The sequence below is a fragment of the Dermacentor silvarum genome, chromosome 7 (assembly GCF_013339745.2).
Source record: "Dermacentor silvarum isolate Dsil-2018 chromosome 7, BIME_Dsil_1.4, whole genome shotgun sequence".
Taxonomy (NCBI): domain Eukaryota; kingdom Metazoa; phylum Arthropoda; class Arachnida; order Ixodida; family Ixodidae; genus Dermacentor; species Dermacentor silvarum.
The window spans coordinates 34,954,308-34,975,740 of record NC_051160.1 but is presented as its reverse complement, the minus strand read 5'-3'; the positions used below and the strand labels follow the sequence as shown (position 1 = coordinate 34,975,740).

At 47.8% G+C, this 21,433-nt stretch overlaps 1 protein-coding gene across 2 annotated transcripts in view; it reads right to left on the bottom strand.

The window, feature by feature from the left end:
• LOC119457907 (beta-1,4-glucuronyltransferase 1) overlaps positions 1-21,433 on the bottom strand; it is a 414,428-nt gene that overhangs the window by 16,338 nt on the left and 376,657 nt on the right. For both annotated transcript variants that reach the window (XM_049670519.1, XM_037719672.2), the window contains exon 7: positions 21,058-21,331. In XM_049670519.1, coding sequence (XP_049526476.1) covers positions 21,137-21,331 — 195 coding nt within the window. In that variant the 3' untranslated portion in view covers positions 21,058-21,136. The remainder of the gene's footprint in view (positions 1-21,057; positions 21,332-21,433) is intronic.

Here is a 21,433-nt window from a genome sequence, read left to right as displayed (position 1 = left end):
ACTGCGTCAACACGAAATGGTCCTCTTAAGATAAGAGGCGATAATGCACAATAACCGCGATTAAGGATAGAATAATAATTAGGTAAGTGAATTGAACTGGTAATGAGTATACAGAGAGGCGAATTAAGAGTGAATTGATGGTGAATTAAAGGGGTTTAGTTGGGCGATAGGAGTCAACCGAAAGGTAATTATGAGATAGAGTGAGCTAAGATAATGAAGAGTAAATGAGAGTGAATTAAGAGTGAATGAAGGTGGATCAAGTGGTAATAGGGTGATTCAAGAGTGACGAAAATTTGAAATTTGGAGTAATTGAGCAAACCAAGTGTGATGGAAGTAAAACCAAGATGATAGAGTGAATGAAGGTGAACCAAGTGTGACAGGGTGAATCAAATGTGAATTAAGCGGAATGGGGAGTGACTTGCAAAAATATATGTGAGATTTGAGAGGTTAGTGAGAGTGACTCAACAAAAAGAAATTGCTGAGTCACGGTTCGAGGTTGGTGAATCATACGAAGCGCGACTTGCACAAAAAAAAACAGGACGACTTGCAAAAATGACTCTAAATTGTGGTTTCAGAGTGATGATGACCTCACAAAAGTGCTGAGTCACGGTCCGAGTTAGGTGAAAATAGGCTGACTTGCAAAAATGACTGCGAAATGTGGATTCGTAGTGATAATGCGTAGTGTGATTAACAATAATAATAATAAAATTGAATAAAGAAAATAAAGTGAAGTCCAAAGAAATTTCACAAAGCGTAATAAGTGGTCGTCGGGTCATTGCGTTATCGGCGCTCGGGCTTTCTCCTCCATATAGTTGTAGCATAAGGGACCTCTAGTAATTTTCTTTTATTACACACCAGAGCAGAAAACGTATGGGGGGGGGGGGGGGGGCAAAAACAAACTTGATAAAACACGGGACCCCCCCTTTTTTTTAGCAGTTTCCCTGCGCTTTTGAATAGAGTCAGCGCCGGATGGCGAAAGCCTTTTCTGTGGATTAGCAAAGCTTGCGCTATCACCTCGTGTAAGTTGATTGCCATGCTTAAAGACAACCGAGGCAGCTGATAAAACTAGTTCGCACCCGCATTCACGGCAGTGTAAAACACAGCTGAGAGCCGGCAGTTTTCTTGAGCGAGCCGCGGTGATCTCTGGGGCGAAATGCTGATGTCATAGGGATGTCCCAGAAGCCCCCCACAGTCTGCAGAAAACAAATTGCATTCCATATGTAGTGGTGGACCGAGTGCGTTTCGGTTGGTACCCTTACTGCTCAGGCGCTTTTACAAGGCTGGGTAGATAGCACTGAGCTTATACTTATTGAAACAATAATGATAATAAAGAATAAGCCACACCCGCCTTGCGTCGAGCCGTAACTTTTTTGTGTGATTAAACGGTGCGACACCCCATGAGCGTAGGTTGTCACCGACCCTCTTCATCGACCTTATTCTTCCTTGGCGCCTCCTCTCACCTCCCGTCTTGACAGTCTTATCGAGGCAGCCTTCTCGGCAGCGGAAGCAACTACCGAATCTGGGCAGCCACATCCTGTAATATATATATATATATATATATATATATATATATATATATATATATATAGTGTGGGTTGTGTGTGTATATAGTGTGTGGTGTGTGTAGTGTGTGTGTGTGTGCGTCCTAAACGTCTGTTGGCTTCATATGGTCATGATGATTACCAAACATTGCGCCCCTCAGTTTTCTATATGTATATGGCGAAGGAAAACTGGGGGGCTCGATTTTTGGTAATCATGACCATATGAAGCCAACAGACGGTTAGTGTATATATATATATATATATATATATATATATATATATATATTGTGACGTCTCGGTTGGAACGACGTTTATTAGGCCCGGGAGCTCGTCAGCGAACCAGCGCAGCACACAGGCGATGATGATGAACACATATACAGGCGAAGAGAAGGATAGGTAAAAGTGCGAGGATGATGATGATAACATACAGATGAGGAAGATGTGCGTAATAAACGCCCACACTAATTTCCCCCCGACGTGAAAGCGGCCATCCTGGCCGGCCGTCAAGGTGTCGAGGCACGCCGCGTGAAGGGCTTCATGCGGGAGACGTGGACAACCTCGGTATTGCGGCAACGGCGGTCTGTGGGGGCGTCAAGAGGATTGACGTGATAGTTGGCAGGTGAAGTCTGTCCAAGGACTATGTACGGCCCGATGAACCGTGGCTGGAATTTTTCGCATAAACCAGGGGTGCGAACAGGAGTCAGGAGCAGGACCTCGTCACCAGGTCGAAAAGATACAACGCGATGGCATTCGTTGTAAATATTTTTCCGGTCTTGTTGTCTGGCCTCTGTGTTCAGGCGAGCAAGCTGGCGACAGTGGTCGAGTCGGGAAATGTACTCTTCGCACGATGATAGAGATGTATTAGCCTTGCAGTTGAAGAATGAAACGTCCAGAAAGAAAGTAGGGGAGCGTCCATAAACGAGGTAAAATGGCGAGTAGCCAGTTGTGCGCTGCACGGCCGTGTTATAGGCGAAAGTGACGAATGGTAAAAGAACATCCCAGTTTTTGTGGTCTGGTTGAATATAAGCGGCAATCATGTCGGCAAGGGTGCGATGAAACCGCTCGGTCAGGCCGTTAGTCTGGGGGTGATAGCTAGAAGCTGTCTTGTGGGCTGTGCCGGAGGCTTGAAGAACTTCGTTTAGCAGTTGGGAAAGGAACGCCTTTCCACGGTCACTGAGCAGTACACGAGGAGCACCATGGCGTAGAATAATGGCTTCAAGAACGAAGTGAGCAACTTCCGAAGCAGAGCCAGTAAGCACAGAAGCTGTCTCAGCGTAGCGCGTCAGATGGTCGACGGCAGTCACTATCCATCGATTGCCAGCAGTAGTGACCGGAAGGGGCCCGTAAAGGTCGATCCCAACAACCTCGAACGGGGCTGCAGGACACGGAAGCGACTGTAATTGGCCGACAGGAGCAGCTGTTAAGAGCTTGCGACGCTGGCAGGGAGAGCAGGAACCGACGTATCTGGCGACGCTAGCAGAAAGGCCAGGCCAATAGAAACGACTTCGAATGCGGTCATAGGTTTTATGGAACCCAAGGTGGCCAGCTCTCAAATCATCGTGAAAGGCGTTGAGGACACGAAGTCGGAGAGAGCGTGGTAGAACTGGCACCCAGCGTTGCCCGTCAGGATGGTAAATACGGCGATACAGCACGCCATCGTCCAGCTTAAAGTGCGCGAGCTGGCGACGGAGGCGCGCGTTAGGTGGACGAGAAGCCCCAGAGAGGTGATCAATGAAGTGTTGACAGTACGGGTCAGCCAGCTGACGAGAGGCGAGTGGCTGATCATCGTCGAAAGGCAGTTGGTACATAGAGGCCAGGGAGGAAACCATAGCAGTGTCGGTCGAACTGGTGACGTGCGAAGAGATTGCAGAGGCGTCGAGCGGGGCCGTAGGAAGCGGGCAGCGAGAAAGAGCGTCGGCGTCTTGGTGTTTCTTCCCAGACTTGTATATGATTTCGAAATCATACTCTTGGAGGCGTAAAATCCAGCGACCCAGGCGTCCAGACAAGTTCTTGAGCGTGGAAAGCCAGCATAAAGCGTGGTGGTCCGTAACGATGGTGAAATGGCGGCCGTGGAGATAAGGGCGAAACTTCTGTATCGACCAAAGAATAGCCAGGCACTCTTGCTCAGTGATCGTATAGTTCTTCTCGGAAGCGCTGAGTACACGGCTGGCGTATGCAATGACTCTCTCTCGCGAAGAGTTGTCGCGTTGCAGAAGAACAGCACCTATACCGCTGCCGCTAGCGTCTGTGTGTAGGAGAGTTGGTGCGGCCTCATCAAAATGGCAAAGCACAGGTGCAGAGGTGAGGGCGTCCTTCAAGCGTGCAAACGCCAATTCGCATTCCTGGGACCACAGAAAGGGTACACCGGAAGCTAGTAGCTTGTGTAATGGAGCTGCGATGGAGGCAAAGTTCTGGATAAAGCGACGGAAATAAGAGGCGAGGCCAAGGAAACTGCGCAAGTCTTTGGGTCTGTCAGGACGAGGAAAGCGAAGAACTGCAGCAGTCTTATCAGGGTCCGGCTGAATGCCATCCCTGCTCACGACATGACCCAGGATCTTAATGGCTTTGCTGGCGAAACGGCATTTCTTGGTGTTCAGCTGAAGACCAGCGCGGGCGAGGCACGTCAAAACTTCATCCAAGCGTTGTAGGTGCTGATTAAATGTGGATGAAAAAATGACAATGTCGTCCAGATAACACAGGCAGGTCTTCCACTTCAGGCCACGCAACACGGTGTCAATCATGCGCTCAAAAGTTGCGGGCGCGTTGCAGAGTCCGAAAGGTATTACGTTGAACTCGTACAGTCCATCGGGGGTTGCGAACGCCGTTTTTTCTTTATCGTCTTCGTGCATGGAAATTTGCCAGTAACCGGAACGCAGATCGAGGCTGGAAAAGTATTCCGCACCTTGGAGGGAATCAAGGGCGTCGTCAATGCGCGGCACAGGGTAGACGTCTTTTCGAGTTATCTTGTTGAGCGCCCGGTAATCGACGCAAGAGCGCACGGAGCCATCTTTTTTGCGGACCAAGACAACAGGAGACGACCAAGAACTAGCCGAGGGGCGAATTACCTTGCGTTCCAGCATGTCTGCGACGTTGTCTTCGATGATTTTCCGCTCGGCTAGAGACACACGGTATGGGCGGCGCCGTACGATAGATGTTTTGTCTGTCAGAATGCGGTGCTCTGCAACGGTTGTTTGGCCCAACGTTGACGAATACACGTCGAAAGAATTGGCGTGCTTTTTCAACAAAGCCAGCAGCTGTTGCGTCTGCGCGGGTTTCAAGTCAGTGCTGATGACTGCTGTAAGGGCGGCGGCCGAAGAAGAATCACCAGAAGATGGGTCCCCAGAAAAGACTGGTGTAAGTGGCAAGACGCAGACAGGCTCCAGATCGGCGACGGATGAAACGGTTGTGCCTTGCGGAAGGAGGATTTTTTCTGGAGTTGCGTTCGTGGCAGTGACCAGTGCAGATCCATTGTGGAATCGAACAACTCCTCATGTAAATGTTATGCCTTTAGTAAGGCAACGTGAAGAAGGGAACACCAAGACGTCACCATGGTCAATGTTGTCGGATAGGAGAGTAACTAGTTGGATTTGTCCTGGGAGTAGTTCCGTATCTTCCGCAGCGGTCAGGTGAAGTGGCGTGTGGGTTTCTTCGCCAAGCAAGTGTTCGGTGTCGGTAAGGTGTATCACACGCCGCCCACAACAAATAGCAGCAGAGGCAGAAGATAGAAAATCCCATCCCAAAATCAGCTGGTGAGAGCACGGGTATAGCACAGCAAACTGTATGTGATGGAGAATGTCATCGATAAGTACACGCGCAGTACAGAAGGCAGCAGGTCGAATAGTGTTCCCTTCGGCTGCAACCAGCGTGGGACCATCGTAAGGCGTCATGACTATATATATATATATATATATATATATATATATATATATATATATGCGTGGGACCATCGTAAGGCGTCATGACTATATATATATATATATATATATATATATATGACAAGTAAAACGTGCAACCATGCGCACAGTAAATCACATAAACAAAAATGGTAGCTGTATAGGTAAGCGGTCACAGCTAAAGATGACTCCTCAATTTTCGAATAAGCTCGTTATGGCTGGCAATTCGCAGACAATGAATCCAGGCACTCGACACGAACGATTAACGACAAGGACCAGAGGTGAACGTAAGATCGTGTTGGTAATTTAGGAAGAGGTAGCTACATACTTTGAAGCGCAATGTCTATAGACACTGTCTGGAGCGACAAAATGAGTTTTTGCAAACGTCGCCGCATTGACAACGCCGGAAATGCGCGCTTTCGGAGCGTTTGCTGAGTTAGCGATCGCGAACGAAGTGCGCTTCCGGGTGTTTGCACGTCTACAGGAGCGAGACCGTTCCAAACTTAATTCAGCTCACTTGGGCGCAAACGCCTTTGATATGCGCAGTTCGTACGTACAAACGGATCTCGCGATTGAAACGGAGCGGAACTCGAGACAGAGACGAATGAAAAAATCAAGAACAATGGTGGAAACAGGAGACACCAAGGATTCTCGTCGAAATTCAAGCATATGTGCGCATCGTCGAGACGGGATATAATTTATGCTAAAAAAAAAACAGGAAGAAAGAAATACCGAAAGCTACGAAGTGGGGAAACGGCATCGACTTGCCGAGTCTTCGAAGTGCTGCGAGCCGCAGGAACAAGACAGAAATCTCATTAACATATTCATTAATTTTTCCCCTTCGCCACCTCATTCCGCGCAGGCGCCGACGCTTCTTCGTCGGCCGATGTGAAGCCCCGTTCGTCGCATGCAAATGAAGCCGGAAGCTGTTCCTGCCGTCTATCCTTAATGAAAGAGAAGACGCGGCAAAGCGGGCGAGCGTGGCGCGTGCATACTTTCAAGCGCAATGTAGGTTGTCTGGCGCAGATATGAGGACAGACTACTACTTGACGCGCTTAGGCAGAAAGGTGCGAAACTTTCACTTGAAATAATGCAGGTCTTGAGATTTTATCTGACACAGATTTCCATTTTACCTGACCACACAGGAGAATGTCCCAAACAGGCAATAAATGCATTACCAATGTTGGCCCAGTATTACCGAACGATTCAACGGGACGAACGTTGGCCATACGTTAAGTGGCAGTACAGAACAACGCCGTTAGCAAGCAAGAAATGCGGCGCCAATGATTGTCTCGCATCTATCACTTTTTGGCCAACAAGACAGAACGTCGGCCCAACATTGACCCTAGAATGGCCCTACTTCCTGTATTTCTTACACTTGCGGACAACCTTCTATGACAATGCAGGGAAACGTATGCCGGGGCGAAACGCCTGTACATGTGTTACTGCTCAAAGTAATCCGACAAAGTGTGCCAGCTTTTTCTGTTTGGCCTTTTCAGGAGCCCATATTGTTAGAAATATCAGCAGAAAGAGCTGCATACCGAGAATAGTAAGGAAATCCAAGGGATACGATCGAGCCGCACGCATAATGCGGAAGGTGCGGGCTTATAGACTGCCGCCTGCGCCAAGTTGTCTTTTTCTTTCGTTCACTTTCACTTTCCTTCACCTTATTTCTCCATTTCAATTAGGTTTAACAAATTATTTCCCCTGCGCAGTATCTGGCTTCATTGTATCTTTCTTCGTATAGCAGCGCTGCATAGCGCATCCTTTGCGTCCTTCGCCCTAGTTTTAAGCTGCTCCTAATGCTTTAGGACTGGACTCTACACCTTCTTGTTATCACTCTCTCCTTCTATCTCCTCTCCCTCTATCTCTCTCATCCATCTCAAGGCTCTTCAGGCAGGTCTCCAATGTGCTTCGATTCCCACGCAGCGCAGAGCCGACAAAAGTACACGAGCGCTCCTGAAATACAAACGCAATGCTATCGCTGCGAGCTACACACACCGGGCACAGCTGAAGAACACAGCGCTGAAAGTATAAGGGAAGGAATTAGGGACGTGACGGCGCGAAGAAGTATACGAAAAAAAAGAAAGAAAGAAGCGACATAGCGGGGAAACAGGAGAGCGACACGAAGCAAACAGAGCGGTATGGGAGAGGGGGGAATTAACAAGCCGCGCACTCGCGCGCACGCAGTCAATTTGCATCGAGGCGGCAACGAAGGCGCCGCTGCCTCTTTTTACGCCTCGCGGTTCGGAGCTCGCGGTTCGGAGCGCGCGCGCCGGGCCAGAGTCGGATTGGTTTCCGAGCGCCAGCGAGGCGCATCGTTAAACATGGAAATATGCGACAGAAAAAGAAGAGAAAAAAATAAACGTGAAATACGAGGTCGAATAAACAATGAAAGAAAAAGAAAATGTTAGTGGAACTTTGTAAACACAACCAACGAAGGTAACTCAACAAAGAAATCAACAAATAAAGGCTGCACAGTGAGACAGAAAGACAAAAGACTTTATTCACAAGGTCCCGAGAAGCCCCGCCCAAGGGCAGAGAGAGGGTGAGAAGGAAATAGGAACAGAAAGCAGATCCAAAAACGAAATGCCGGAGTGAGCAAAACCCTAAATTGAAGGAAGACGAAGAGAGAAATTTAGAAGCCATTAAACTTAACTCGGCGTGTTATTAGAAATAAAAGCAGCCTGTCGCTACAAGCTACATAAACAGTAACGCACGCTTCTCAGTGTCGGTTCGGTGTCCCACTGTAGGCGCGTATGAAGATGAGCGGCTACAAAAGGAGTATGGAGGACTAGCATTAAAGGACAAGGAGTAATGATAAGAAAGTTGATAGATAGTAGATAGGAAGGGGGCCACGTACGCCTATATGCGTTTTGCAACTGCGTATACATAATCACACATCACTTCGCGTATCAAAGACCAGCTCACACCCGCAGCTACGGCTGATACAGCGGGCACATGGAGTGGCGCGAGCCAATGGGGCCCTGCACTATGGGCTCAATGTACGAGGAAGCTGCCCCACTTCAATAAATATAAAGGTTTCTCTCTCGCTGCCTGGCAAGTCACCCACATCAGCGGTTGCGCCACGCTTCCGCATGCTGTCATTATATACAGATGGAAACAAAATAGACGCCGTAAGGGCCGACTTACGCTCAAGCCGCACGCCGCACCACACGCCGCACAGCAGACCGCACCGCACGACTGCCGCACGCGTGCGGTCATGCGGAAAATTGCACATGTCGCACAATGGTGCACAAATTTCGGTTGGCAGCTGGGCCCGCACAGGCAGGGTAAACCGAAATTTGTGCACCAGTGTGCGACGTACACAATTTTTTTGCACGGCCACATGCGTGCGGCAGGCGGGCGGTGCGGCGTGCGGCTCGAGCGTAAATAGGCTGTAAGTATACCCTAACAGCCGCACAGCAGGCCGCACCGCACGACGGCGTGTGTACGGCGTCTGTGCGGCAGGTGTGCAGTTCATTCTTGCAGCTCTGTTTACTACGTTGCATGTGCCTTTATTGGGCTAAATTTCGAAGCAATCCCACTTTTATAAACGCAGATTGCAATAATACTTATTGTGCACGCAGAATTCCTACAAATTGTAGCATTTAAAACAGTAAAAGTGGATCATCTGATGGAAATCTATAGCAGCATAAAAATGGGCTGGAGTGAATACGGCAGGCATTAGCAAATCCTGACCGGGAGCTTGCGACTGTTGTTGAAAAGAAAAGCGTACGATCATTGCGTTCTAACATATGCTAACATATGGGGCAGATACTTGGAGGTTAACAAAGAAGTTCGAGATCAAGTTAACGGGCAACTGCGGCTATTTTTCGACGTTCACTTACATTATTAATATCTTGGATATATTTTCTCTTTAGCACTCTGATTATCTGTGCGAAACGATATGACGGCCAGTGAGTTTTCCTGAAGAAGAATTTTAAGGATTGCTTGCGTGCTCCCGACTCGTTCCCACGAATGTATGACCGCTTACTGGCCACTCTGTGTTTGTGACGTCAGAGCCTTCGCCGCCACCTCGCCCAGGAACCACGGAGCTGTCCCCTTATCCTACGAGACGACGGCCGACAATCAGCGCTTTGACAGACGTGAGATCCAGTGCTTAGCCTTCGTCTTCCCGCAGCACAATGCGTTGAGCTTGGGGCACGTCACCTGCCTGCGGCGGGTCAAAAGCAAACGGCGATCCTACAGCGCTCACATCGTCGCCGAAATCGTCGCTGAAATCGCCGCTGTCTAGTTTGAAAGCGCTGAAAAAGCTCCCGCCGTTTCATCAGAAGACATCGTCAGCTTCGCTTTCTTGGCGGTAGCACCATGCGTACGGCGTGTTTAGCACGCGTTCTGCGTGTTTGCAATACGGAATTGTAAGATATGACGTCGTCGACTCATCGCAGACGTCACATGATGCAGCTAATCGTTTCGGTACCTCGTTTATTGGTTATTTAAAATTACTCATGAATTTGTAAGCAAAATGAAACACCTTACCGGTGAGAGAAGTGTGAATTCCACTTGAAAATAATTAATACCCTAATATTATTCAAAAGTGCTGCTGTTACCCTTTAACGAACGCGCAAGGAGCGATGGAACGGAAAATGTTAGGCCTAACGTTAAGAGACGGGAAGAGAGCGGTGTGGATCAGAGAACAAACGGGGATAGCCGATATTCTAGTTGACATTAAGCGGAAGAAATGGAGCTGGGCAGGCCATGTCAAAGCTGGAGGACCAAGTTTAGGGAAATCCATACACTTACCATCATTCCCAGGCTGGCTAAATCATACCAGCAACTTCCGCAGACGCTGGTGCCAGAGCTGCCTCTTGTGACTTTTGTAGGAAACTCTATGGAAGCGAATACACCTCCTACAAGGAAGGAGATATCAAGTACCACAACTTCGAGTGGGACGACAGCAGATGTGTATAACAAAGAGAGTGAGAAAGAGGAAGAGAAAGACAAGGCTACAACGCATGCCATGACAGAGAAAATGCACCGAAGACGACCAAAAGAGAACCAAAAAAAAAAAGAAATTACAAACAGACATACGCTCACTAAACGTAATGGCGCCGGACGGTTCACTCGAGCTTCCGACGAGAGAGCTGAGTGCTGTAGTCCCGTCTCGCCGCCTGCTGCTTCTTCTTCCATCGCAGGAGACGCGCGAGGCCCGTAATTTATGCGATTGCCTTTTAATTGGCCCTCGCGAAGAGAAGAACGGTGAGGGCCCCGGGTCACGGAATTAACTTGACAGATACGAAGAGCACAAGAAAGTGAAAGACGTACAAGTGATGGGGTGAGGGGCCACTCATCGTGGAAAGACGGACGGCTGGTCGGCCGTGATGTGCGTCGCTAATTGATGACGAGAAAAATAAAGTAGGAAAGAAGAATGAATGAAGGAACGAATGGGGGAAGGAAGGGAGAGAGGAAGTAGGAAGAGAAAAACAAAAGAGAGAATCAATGAAATATTTTTTTTGTTTATTACCTACGACAGTAGGGGATGTTTGGAAAGAAGCAAGGGAAAAGGTAACAACGGAGAAATGAATTAAGGAAGGAATGAGCAAATGAATGACTGAAGGAAGGAAGCAAGGAGGAATGAAAATAGAAATGTAGGAAGGAATAGAGGAAGTAAAGGCACGAATAAAATGAGAGAAGAAAGAAGGAATGAATGAGTGGAGAAAAGAGGGACTGAATGAATGAATGAAACAAATCGAAGGAATGAGTGAAGGAATGGAGAGACTAAAAAGAACGAAAGAAATGTACGACGAATGACAGAAGAAAATTATTGATTGAATGAATTAATGTGGAGAACAAAGTAACAAAATGATTAACGCAAGAAGGAAAGGAGAAAGGAGAGGGAGAAAGAATGAATGAAGCGATGAAAGAAAGAAAGGATGAATGAATTAAGAAAGGAATTAAGAAAGGAAGGAAGGAATGAAAGAACAGAAAGCTACTCTGCCCCGGCGCAAGAAGGTGGCAGAGTCTACGAATTCCGCGAGGCCTAAGAGCTAGTTTGTTATCGCGAAAGCAGCAGTCGTTCACACACACGCACACTCAACAAACAATCAAATCGAAGCACTATACCTTCGATACGTCCTTTCTGTTCAGGGGGATGAACGAGGCCAAAAGGCGGCGCGCTGCTCAAGCAGGGTCCAACACCAACCGAGTACGCGCAAAATATTTGCATAAAATATATAGTAAACAATACATACACGGTAATGTTGCGCCGTGCGAGAGCAATCAATTAACACTTCGTGCACGGCGGTGAAGGGCTCTGATGCTCTCCAGAGGCACCGGCCTTTGTCAGGAAAAAAAAAAGAATTATACAAGAATTAAAGATAATAATAATAATAAAGAACGTCACGTCACTTCTACTTAATAGACGGCGGGTAAATATTCCAGGAGTGCTGTCAGCGCCGCAAACGTATTATTCGATTTTCAGGCAAATTATTATCGTAGGCCGAAGCGGTACATGTCGCTCGAGCGAAGAAGGGGAAAAAGAAAAGAGGAAGTCTAAAGCTTCCCGCTATCTACGAGCTGCTAACATCCGCGACAACTGTCAGGTCAGGGGAAGTTGATTCAATTTCCTCGTCGCCAATCAATTATTGTGGCAGCGGAGACGGAAATAATCGAGTTATCATTCCGGTGGAGCGTGCCAACCGGAAGGCGATTCGTTGAAGCGATGTCGTTGCCATCGCCATCTCGTGATTAACTGGTCACTAGTACTTCTTTTTCAGTATAGTTTAGATTCGAAAGGTCACTTCGGTGAAAGCAGTTAACCGTACCAATCTGCATAAGTAAGAAACTGATGAAACGTGTAGGCCTATTTGATTTCGTCTGCTATAAAAAAAATTTGAGGACGCTTTAGCTTCGCCTTTATAAGTGGAACGCGATAGCGTTCAAAGATCCCTGGCTGCTTATCAGGCTTTACAATACGACGCTATCATCGTCTGTAGGTTGTGGTTAAGTCGTACTTTACGATTTTTCTGACGAATTTTAATTACTAAACGATTTTTGTTCATTAGCACCATGCGCCACGCGAAGGGCCTGCCCGGTCGGGTTGGTTCGGGATGATGCGGTTCGGCATGAATATTTCCGCCGACGACGCCGGATTTTCTGCGAAACGGGGCCCTTAACGCTAAGAAAAACTGAAAAGAACAAGTGAAAATAAGTTAAAGGCACATTAAATATTAGAGAAAAGTATTTTAGCTGTTCAGTAAGTTAACCTTCTACAATAACCAAAAAAGCAAAGCTTCAGGCGAGAACAGGCGCGACAAGTCAGAAAATAAGGCGCTAAACCGAAAGACAGGCTGGCGACACCGTCGTGAGGTTCGCGCACCAGCTCGCTGTGACCTCACAGATTTTAGACGAGCTTTCTGTTCAGGGCTTAACCTGAATTACTATCGGTAAATATTGACACGCATTGCATTCTAAAAAGAGCCGAGAACTAAGCAAAGTTGCGAGAACATTTAACTGCACAACAAAGGACCGAACACGAAAGAAATGCTTTGGAATTTGTGACGTCACACCGACCTACCTGCATCGGAGTTTCGACGCCAAATAAAAAAAATGATAATTTCGCCTTCATTTTTTTTCTTTCAGTGAACAACTCCTTACTGCAAAATTGGCCACGACAGAGTCGTGAAGGCTGATTCACCTGAAAACTGATTCACTGTTTCTCTTTACAGCGCCTCTTTCTTCGCGGGGAGCTCATGATTAATTTAGAACACCTAGGGTTGATCAACGGGCACCTTAAATATACGTACAGAATCTTTTTTTTCTTTTTCCTTTTTCTTGTTTTTTTTTTTTTTGCATTTCGCCGCCATCGAGGTGCAGCCGCCACTGCCGGGTATCGAAACCGCGACCTCATGCTCGTGCAACAACAGAAATTACCATACCCCCAGAAAACGGAAGAAAGTGCGGAACCACCCAGCACAGTTAAGAACACTGGGGCTTTATTTGTACGACGCGACAGAAGGCGACGCGCCAAAAGAAGCAGGAAAAGCTTGCCACAAAAGATTTCGCGCAGCGCCACGCTATTACACTGTCAGTTCTAGCGTAAAACACCACCGCGAAAGCAATGAACGACGACAGACTACGCATCGTCGGACTGCGACACGGGGACATTTATTGATCACCTCGACGCGTAATACGCCGGTGCGAACGGTACAAGAGCTGCAGCAGTCTTCCCGCTTGTCACGCCGGCAGTCCTTTTCTCGTGTATTGCGCAGAGGACAGCTACCTATGTGAGACTAAACTGTCTAGTTAAGAATACCAGAAACCGGTCACGGTGGTAACATGGGCGAGTTGATCATTAACGCAGTCAATTAACTTAGCAGTGACAGAGACACATGCACAAGAAGAGAACGGTACCCACGAAACACTTCTTTTATTGCGACAGCAATTGTACGGACACTCCAGGCGAATCTCCGCCGTCGCCGTCGGCGTGATGTTCCGTATATGGTGGCTTGATGCGGCGGTGTCGTCTCGCGCTCGCCAGGAAGGAAGGCGGGGAGGGTGCGCGCAGTCTTCTCACGCGTGCAAGGGAGGGGGGGGGGGGGCACGTTAGAGCGCGTCTCCTCATCTACTGCAGCTGCGGCGGTGCAGTGCAGTCACAAGCGTTCCGCCTTGGAGGCAATCCGCGCTGGGTTCGAAGGCCAGCCTACCTAAGATAGCTGATGGTTTCGTGTGCGATGTGTTGTCGCGCGACGATTTGGGCGTTGAAGCGCGAGGCCGCACGAAGGGGAATGCGCTCGCCGCTGCGGCCGCGCTTCATCACGCCAGCGTTCTGACAGCGAGTGTCCACGGTCATCGAGTGAGACGATTACGCGTGTTTGGCAGTGCGCGCGCGACAACGTGCTTGTTAATTTAGCTAGTAAGCGAATGTTTGCTGCAGTTTATGCAGCTGATAAAACGACTAACCATACTTCGTATAGCTGTCTAATAACTTGCTGTCGCAATGAATGATTCGCCTGCCGGACGCAGCTGTGACTTTTTTGCCATGTGTCTCTCGCCGCTAAAACAAGTTCATTAGGAAACTAATTATCGCCCTGACAAGCGGGAACGAAACTGTATTTTGTGCCGTTCATTCCGCTGTACTGCAACGTTAAAGCGACGGTGAAGAAACAGACAGGCGCGTAGCCGCGTCTTCCGCCCAGCGATAACCTTGTAACAGTGATTAGACGGCGAAAAACGGTTAGCGAAAAAAAAGATTAAAAAATGTACGCGTGGTACAAGCGGTTACAAAATATCCATTTGCTGTAGTGCAGCGGGATGTCACAGTGTATTCGTTTTCCTGCTGGAAATCATTTTGCCATCGTATATGCTCAGGCATAAAACCATTCTAGTTTTTGGAGAGTCCTTGGAAAAATCAGTTTTGCCGAGATCTGCACGGTGGACGAATTTTCACGCAAACAAAAATTTCAACCCATCTTCTGTACTATCAACAGGCGCCTGCAGGCGCGTCAACGTTCTGTCGCATCCTTAGTCTTCATTTCCCTTCCGGCCAAGCATTGTCACACACGCTAGTGCACCCCCATACTAAGTGACGCTAATGTTGTGTCGCGTCACAGTAACCAAAAATGGAAGCCTTCCACACGGTGCCAAGTTATCAGGCACGTTCTACACTAACCAATTAAAAGGCAGGACTAAGAGGCTGATACATAAAAGCCGGGCTTTTATATCTATGTAAACAAAATAAACACTTTATAAGGCTTCAAAGTTGCTGCGTGCGTTCAGTATGGTATGCCAACTAACTTGCGCTATGTCTCTAGGTCGCAGTCGCGCTTTTTCAACCGATCATGATTTTGACATTCTTGCTCTTTCTAGACATAGCCGTGTTTAAGTGTTTGGTAATCTATAAAAAAATTCAGCGGTGAGAAAGCAAATGTCCTGCCATTTCTTCTTGTTTGACCTCGTCTCGTCGCACTGCCCCAGTACCGAGTATGAATCCACTCCTACTCACTCACCTTTCCGTCCTTTAAAAAGAAAGAAAGTAAGAAAGAAAGAAGACCAGCCGAAGCACTTGCGCTGACAAAGTTGTACCGTAGTCCAGTCGTAGAGGCGAGTTTCAATTTAGAGTAGCCTAGACATTTAATCACAGCTTCCGGCAGCCAAATGCCCCCAGGAAAACAGTGTAGAACGTAGTACACCTCCCTTCGTAAAACATGCAACGACTCCGTTCTTTTCTTAAATTATTTTTCACATATACTTTGAACTTTCCAGGGACAGATCTCGGACATGCAGCGACGAATGTGGAGCCCCAAAATCAATTCTAGTTTAATCTGAAGAACAACTTGAACGACCGAGCGGAAGTTCGGTGGATCGCATTTTTTTGCCCGCTCTTTTGTGGAACGGCCCTTCGCTGTGCCTGTACCTACTGATGGGCCGGCTGCGATTGAATCTCCTTTTCTTATTCAGCTCTACACAACACACAAAACACAAACACAAAAGACGCTGAAGCAACAGACAACAATGCTAACGGGAAATTGGATCACGTGGCGTCGATGCTCGAAAAACAATGCCTCCAAAGGTATATCACGTCTCCTTCCGGTTAAGGAAGCAAAGGACTAAAAAAAGATTGAACATAAAAAGAATACGAAAAAGAAACACAGAGGAACACCGAGTTCAGCTTTCATGTGCACCTGTGCCGCGGACCCTTCGTGATCGGAGTGTAATCAGAAACAGAAAGAGGTGAACGATACTGTGAGAAGCAAGAAGATAAGATAAGTTTGGTTTCTGCTTTCTAAAGGAATACAGAAAACAGCTGTCTTTTATCTAAAGTTCTTGATCTAAAAAGAGCCTAAGTTGAAGCCGCTCCCCCCTTACGCTTCACAACGACCATCAGATAAGTTTTAATACGAACGCGTAGGTGTCTCTGATGCGAAAAAGAGGCGGACATCAGGTAGATGATAATAAACAAATAAAAAAAAACAGACGGCGATCATGGATAGATAATGCGTAGAAAGTCAAGAACAAAAGATAGAAAGAGAGAAAAAAGAGAGAGTAAGCTGAAATAAGAAACAAACGATAAAAAAAAAACTCCGTCAGGTTGCACGCTCCCAGAAGCGGCGAAATGAACAAGCCAAGAAAATCATAAATAAATTCAGATAAAAACAGACAGATGTGAAGAAATCACAGGAAGATGATTGAAAAGGTGAAAGGAAAAAAAAAAGGATTTCTCCAGCAGGTTGCGCGCAAGACAGAAACCTTGGGTGGAAATCCCCGCCCGAGGAACGAGCGAAGTGAAAGGAAGGACCGCGCAAGTAATTTCCGGAGCTTTAAAGAGGACCTTAAGGCCGCAGCGAACGCACCTCCATCACAACTTCCAGGGGACCGAAATGAGAGAAAGCAAGATGGCGCGCGAAAACCAAAGAAAACGCGAAAGCAGATAAAACGATGGTAGGAGATTTCGGTCTGCGTCTTCTTCTTTTTTTTTCAACATATAACAACTTAAACAGCGTATATATAGAGCCCTTCAACTTAAATGAACAGACAAGATGAGTACGGCTGTTCCAAGAAGGATTATGAAAGTTCGTGTTCGATCATAGACGTCGTTCGAGACTTCTATCAGTTCTTCTCGAAGAAGGACGAAAAATTCACAACGAGCCCACAGGATATACCGACACTCTTATACCGTAGATTGCCGTCTGCTCCACGTACAGCATCGAAGCGCCTGATGCCTGCCAGATATTTTCTCCCCTCTTTCTTGTCTATCCTTGTGCTCTGTTTCAAGATCAACTTTCCATTACTGTCGACACAAAACACAATAAGAACACCATCTTGACACAAAACGAAAGCAAAGAAAATATGTAGAAAGAGGTAGGTACAAAAGGAGGCAGAAAGCAGAAGATTCTACGCTGAGGTGCCGGGAAGCAGACGGGAAGCAGACGACAAACGCGCACGAAACAGACGATTTCTCGATCTCGCAGCCCGAGACGCTCGGTCAGATACAGCTTGCCTTGCCTTCTGCTTCGAAAGGGGCTGCGAGGCATCGTGGGTACGGGAAGAACGATGCCCTTATTCCAGAACCCGTCTGCCCCGCACGCAAACTGAAGTTTCCATATACATATAGTGAGACGAGAATAAAGGCCTTTGTTCTCGAGGATCAAGGGGATCGTCGCCGGGCCCACACTGCGACGGGTGCCAGCGTGAGATAACGTCAATCAACGCTAGGGAGACGCCTAGTGGCCCGTTATCGCGTGCCTACAGGAGCCCGGGGGAAAGCCGATTCACACTGCACTCAGACACCACCGCGTCGTCTGCTTTCGTCGCGAGCCCAGAAGTTCCAGAGAAGGAGCAGACGATAAAACGAGAGCGCGAAGATTCAGCCATCCAGAAGTCGCATCACAACGGAATCATTCTTAACTTTCTCAGCGACTCAACATTGGAGAAAGAAAAATGTGCAAATCCAAGGCACACGTTGGAATCTATGTGAAGTGAGGCTTTAGTGAAGCGGTTTATTAAATGATATAAAACTAAATGTGATTATACAATTCTGCTTACCGTTGTCGCTGCGATGTCGCGAAGAATAAGACGATGTATATTTGTCGAAAGAACGACGGTGATGAGAGGTGTACATTTGTTCTACGCGATACTTGGCCCATTCGGTAATTGCCCGTTGGGTATACGTTCCAATTCTCGGCCAATCCGCCAGAATGAGTACTGCGATGCGTACAATTCTGCTCAAACGTTCATGCAGCGATGTGACCAAAACTAAGACGATGTATGATGTCTGTCGAATTAAGAACGGTGACGACGGGCATACGGACAGAGAAATACGGTATACGTGTCGCACTTATCTGTGCACGGACCTCTCTGCGCAGACGCACCACACACGCGAAAATACGCTCGTGAAATCTAAGTGTCTCGTTGAGACGACTGCCTGGCTACAGAAAGTTGAAAAGCACCTTTGTAGCGTTGGACGCGCCGGCAGCGCTATTAGTACGCGGACATATTACGTGTCATACAGCTCAAGACGGTATTCAGGAAGTATATTAAGGGTGGGTATTAAAGAAGTATTTCGATATGCAAAACGTGGCCAGGGTAGATTAACTTCGGTTACACGTGTTTCACGTATGCTGCACGCAGGCCACAGCAGCGCTCCTCTCCGCTTATGTTTAGACAAGCGGCAATGACGCTTACGACGTCGTTGCGAAGCAATATACTGGTGTGGCTCTTCGCAAGAGGCAGACACATTTCGATCGCAGTAGGTACGTCATCCGCTTATCACTGTCCAATTGAGGTGGACGTCTTGCTCCGTCGCAACATGTGACGGCCACTTGTGACGGCGTCACCACCGAGTAGAGGTGGTGACGCCGTCACAAGTGACCGTTACACTAAAAAAAAAATTATAAAATAAATAAATAAAAGAAACACATTAAAATCTCTCCAAAAAGGAAACTCTCATCGGCTTAAAAGCGCAAGACAGTCCAAGCACGCGATACAGTGCGAACCACAATATATATTGTCAAAGGGAAGCCCCACGGGTATAGTGACAGCGAATTTCGCTCGAATTATTCTCGGCACCGCGCGAGCACCAGACGGGCACGACTGCCGGCAGAAAATTTTTTTTTCTGTTTTCATTTTTCTTATTCAAACTAATCGGTGCTCGCTGACGCCGACGAACTCCCACGTCTAGTTCTCTCGTTCATATTTTTCTTTTCACTTTTTATCTTGCTGCCTTTTTTTTTTATTTCGGCGGAGGAGTACGGGCTTGCCCGTGCCACTACCACAAAAGGCCGGACAGCCCAACCACCCAAAACCGTGCGTGTTTCGTGCGCTGTCAGGCTCGTTTTTCTTCCCTATACGAACGTGCGAAACACGCCGCGTCAAATACATAGAAACACGCAAAAGTTAAAACCATAAACTGACACGTCTCGGCAAGCCATTTAGATGATGAGAGGAACTACGGCGCTAAGCTCACCGGACACTTCACCGATGAGACAGGAAGATGAAGAAGCTTTTTCCGGAATATAACATGTCACGCGTTAAAAAGAAAGGAAAGAAAAGAAGAGATGAAGAAAGAAATAAAGAAAAAAAGAAGCGAAGAAGGAATCATGTGGAAAGGGCGAATGAAGGTATAAAACCACCGCCGAAAGGCAGGAACGTATATACATTTCGTGGTGACATACCCAGCGTACCAGAACACAAAACCCCCCGGAGGGCTCTGGCAAAAGGGATGGCCACGAGTTCGAGTCCGGACAGACGCATTAGATAGACACATTGCGGGCGGCTGCGAGGGCCTCTAGCTATAGTACGGGATCAATGATTGAGAGCACCCTGTCCCGAAAATGATGGAAGAGCGCCCGGTCCGGAGACAGTGCGAGATGCTCGTTACCGTTATGCGACGGAACCCCACGCTGGAGTCGGTAAGGGCGGGGGTGGCAGGGTCGAGGGATTCGAAATATGAGGTAGTAGATTAAAACGTGGGCAGTACCGCCATTAGCTTAACAAACCACGTGCTCGGTTCGACTATACGGCGCGCGACTTATCAGCGAAGATGATACAGTGCGGGACAATACGGTTCGATAAGAATGAGATGCGAAAACGAACGGTGCGGCGCTTCGAAAGGTTGGGCCACTCCCTGGTTTCGGCGTGGGGTTTGAACTGGGAGGCAAGTTCCGAGTCCTTCTTCGGAAACCAGAAAGCCAACACGAAAGTGTGAGCATGTTCCGCAATCGCCAGCCCGTTTTTGCATTACACAAAGTCGTACTTTCGGTACATGCGTTCGTAATCACGAAATAGAGGGGCTCTGGAAACTTTGCCATTTGCCATACGCCAAAATTCCAATTAGCCCAGATCTTTAGCCGATGTTCTGGAAACGTTTATTAGGTTGCTTCATTCAAGAGACTCAAAGCAGCACTGACGTGGCATTTTCTATTTTGATTATTTGATGGGCAAATGAAGGTCCGAAACGTTTAACGCTAGCAAAAATGCAGGGAAGCGTTGGAGTGCCCTCAATAACATACTACAATACTTGCTTCAACAAGTCAGTTTCGTTTCCAGTATGCTACGCGGTAGAGACATCATGACGTCACAACGCATTGGTTTGACACCGTGCGTGCGATCACCCCCCCCCCCCCCCCCTGGTTTCCACAAGCGATAGCGGCTAGAGAAGACAAGCCCACAGCACTCCCGTTTATTTTCCTACGATCTACGCAATCATAGCTTGCTTTACTGCTACACCACGACTTCAAGTTCTGCCTCCTATCGTGACTAATGTCATGATAACGTCGACGACACCAAGTGCAGCATTTCGAGACAAACTCTGGCATCAAATTGAAATGTTATTGACTTGTCAAACTTCACAACTTGCAAAGTATTGTTCATTTACAGGCCATAAGCCCCTGGTAGAGTTTATGCATGACCAAAGTGTGTCAGTACTACTTAAACGTCCGAGAGAAACGTGGCAACCACATCAACAATGTTATTGCTGAACAACTACGCATGACGTCAGATTACAGATTTATCTAGCGTAAGCAATCCGTTACAATGTATTAGGAGCTCAGAAAACAGCGCGCCACGAAATCGCGACAACCCGCTCAAAGATTTTCTGCGATAACACGCGTTCCCGCATTATACGACGCTACGCACGAGCAGACGCGCATCGCCGAACCTACCGAAACAACTTCAGGAGGCCAGCGAAGGAATGTACAGAAGGAGGCCCCCCTTTCGGCGGCTGGAGCCTGGGCGCGCCGATCAGTAGCACCGCCTGGAGGAGTCCGGGTACTTCTCCTTGAGCTCGAGCTTGAATTGGCGGAAGAGGACGCGGTTGCGCTCCTGGTCGGCGTCCTTGTTACGGTGGAAGGAGGCGGCCGTCTTGAGTCCCTGGTGCACCACGAACGCGTTGTTCAGCACCGAGAACTTGTAGCCGGACACGTGAAGCTCGCACACCTGCGACGGCGAGACAAAAAAGGGGAAGGGAAAGAAAGGGAAGCTCGGTGAGGAGTCCAGAAAGATGAAGTCGATCGATCACGAGCATAATAACAGTGCATA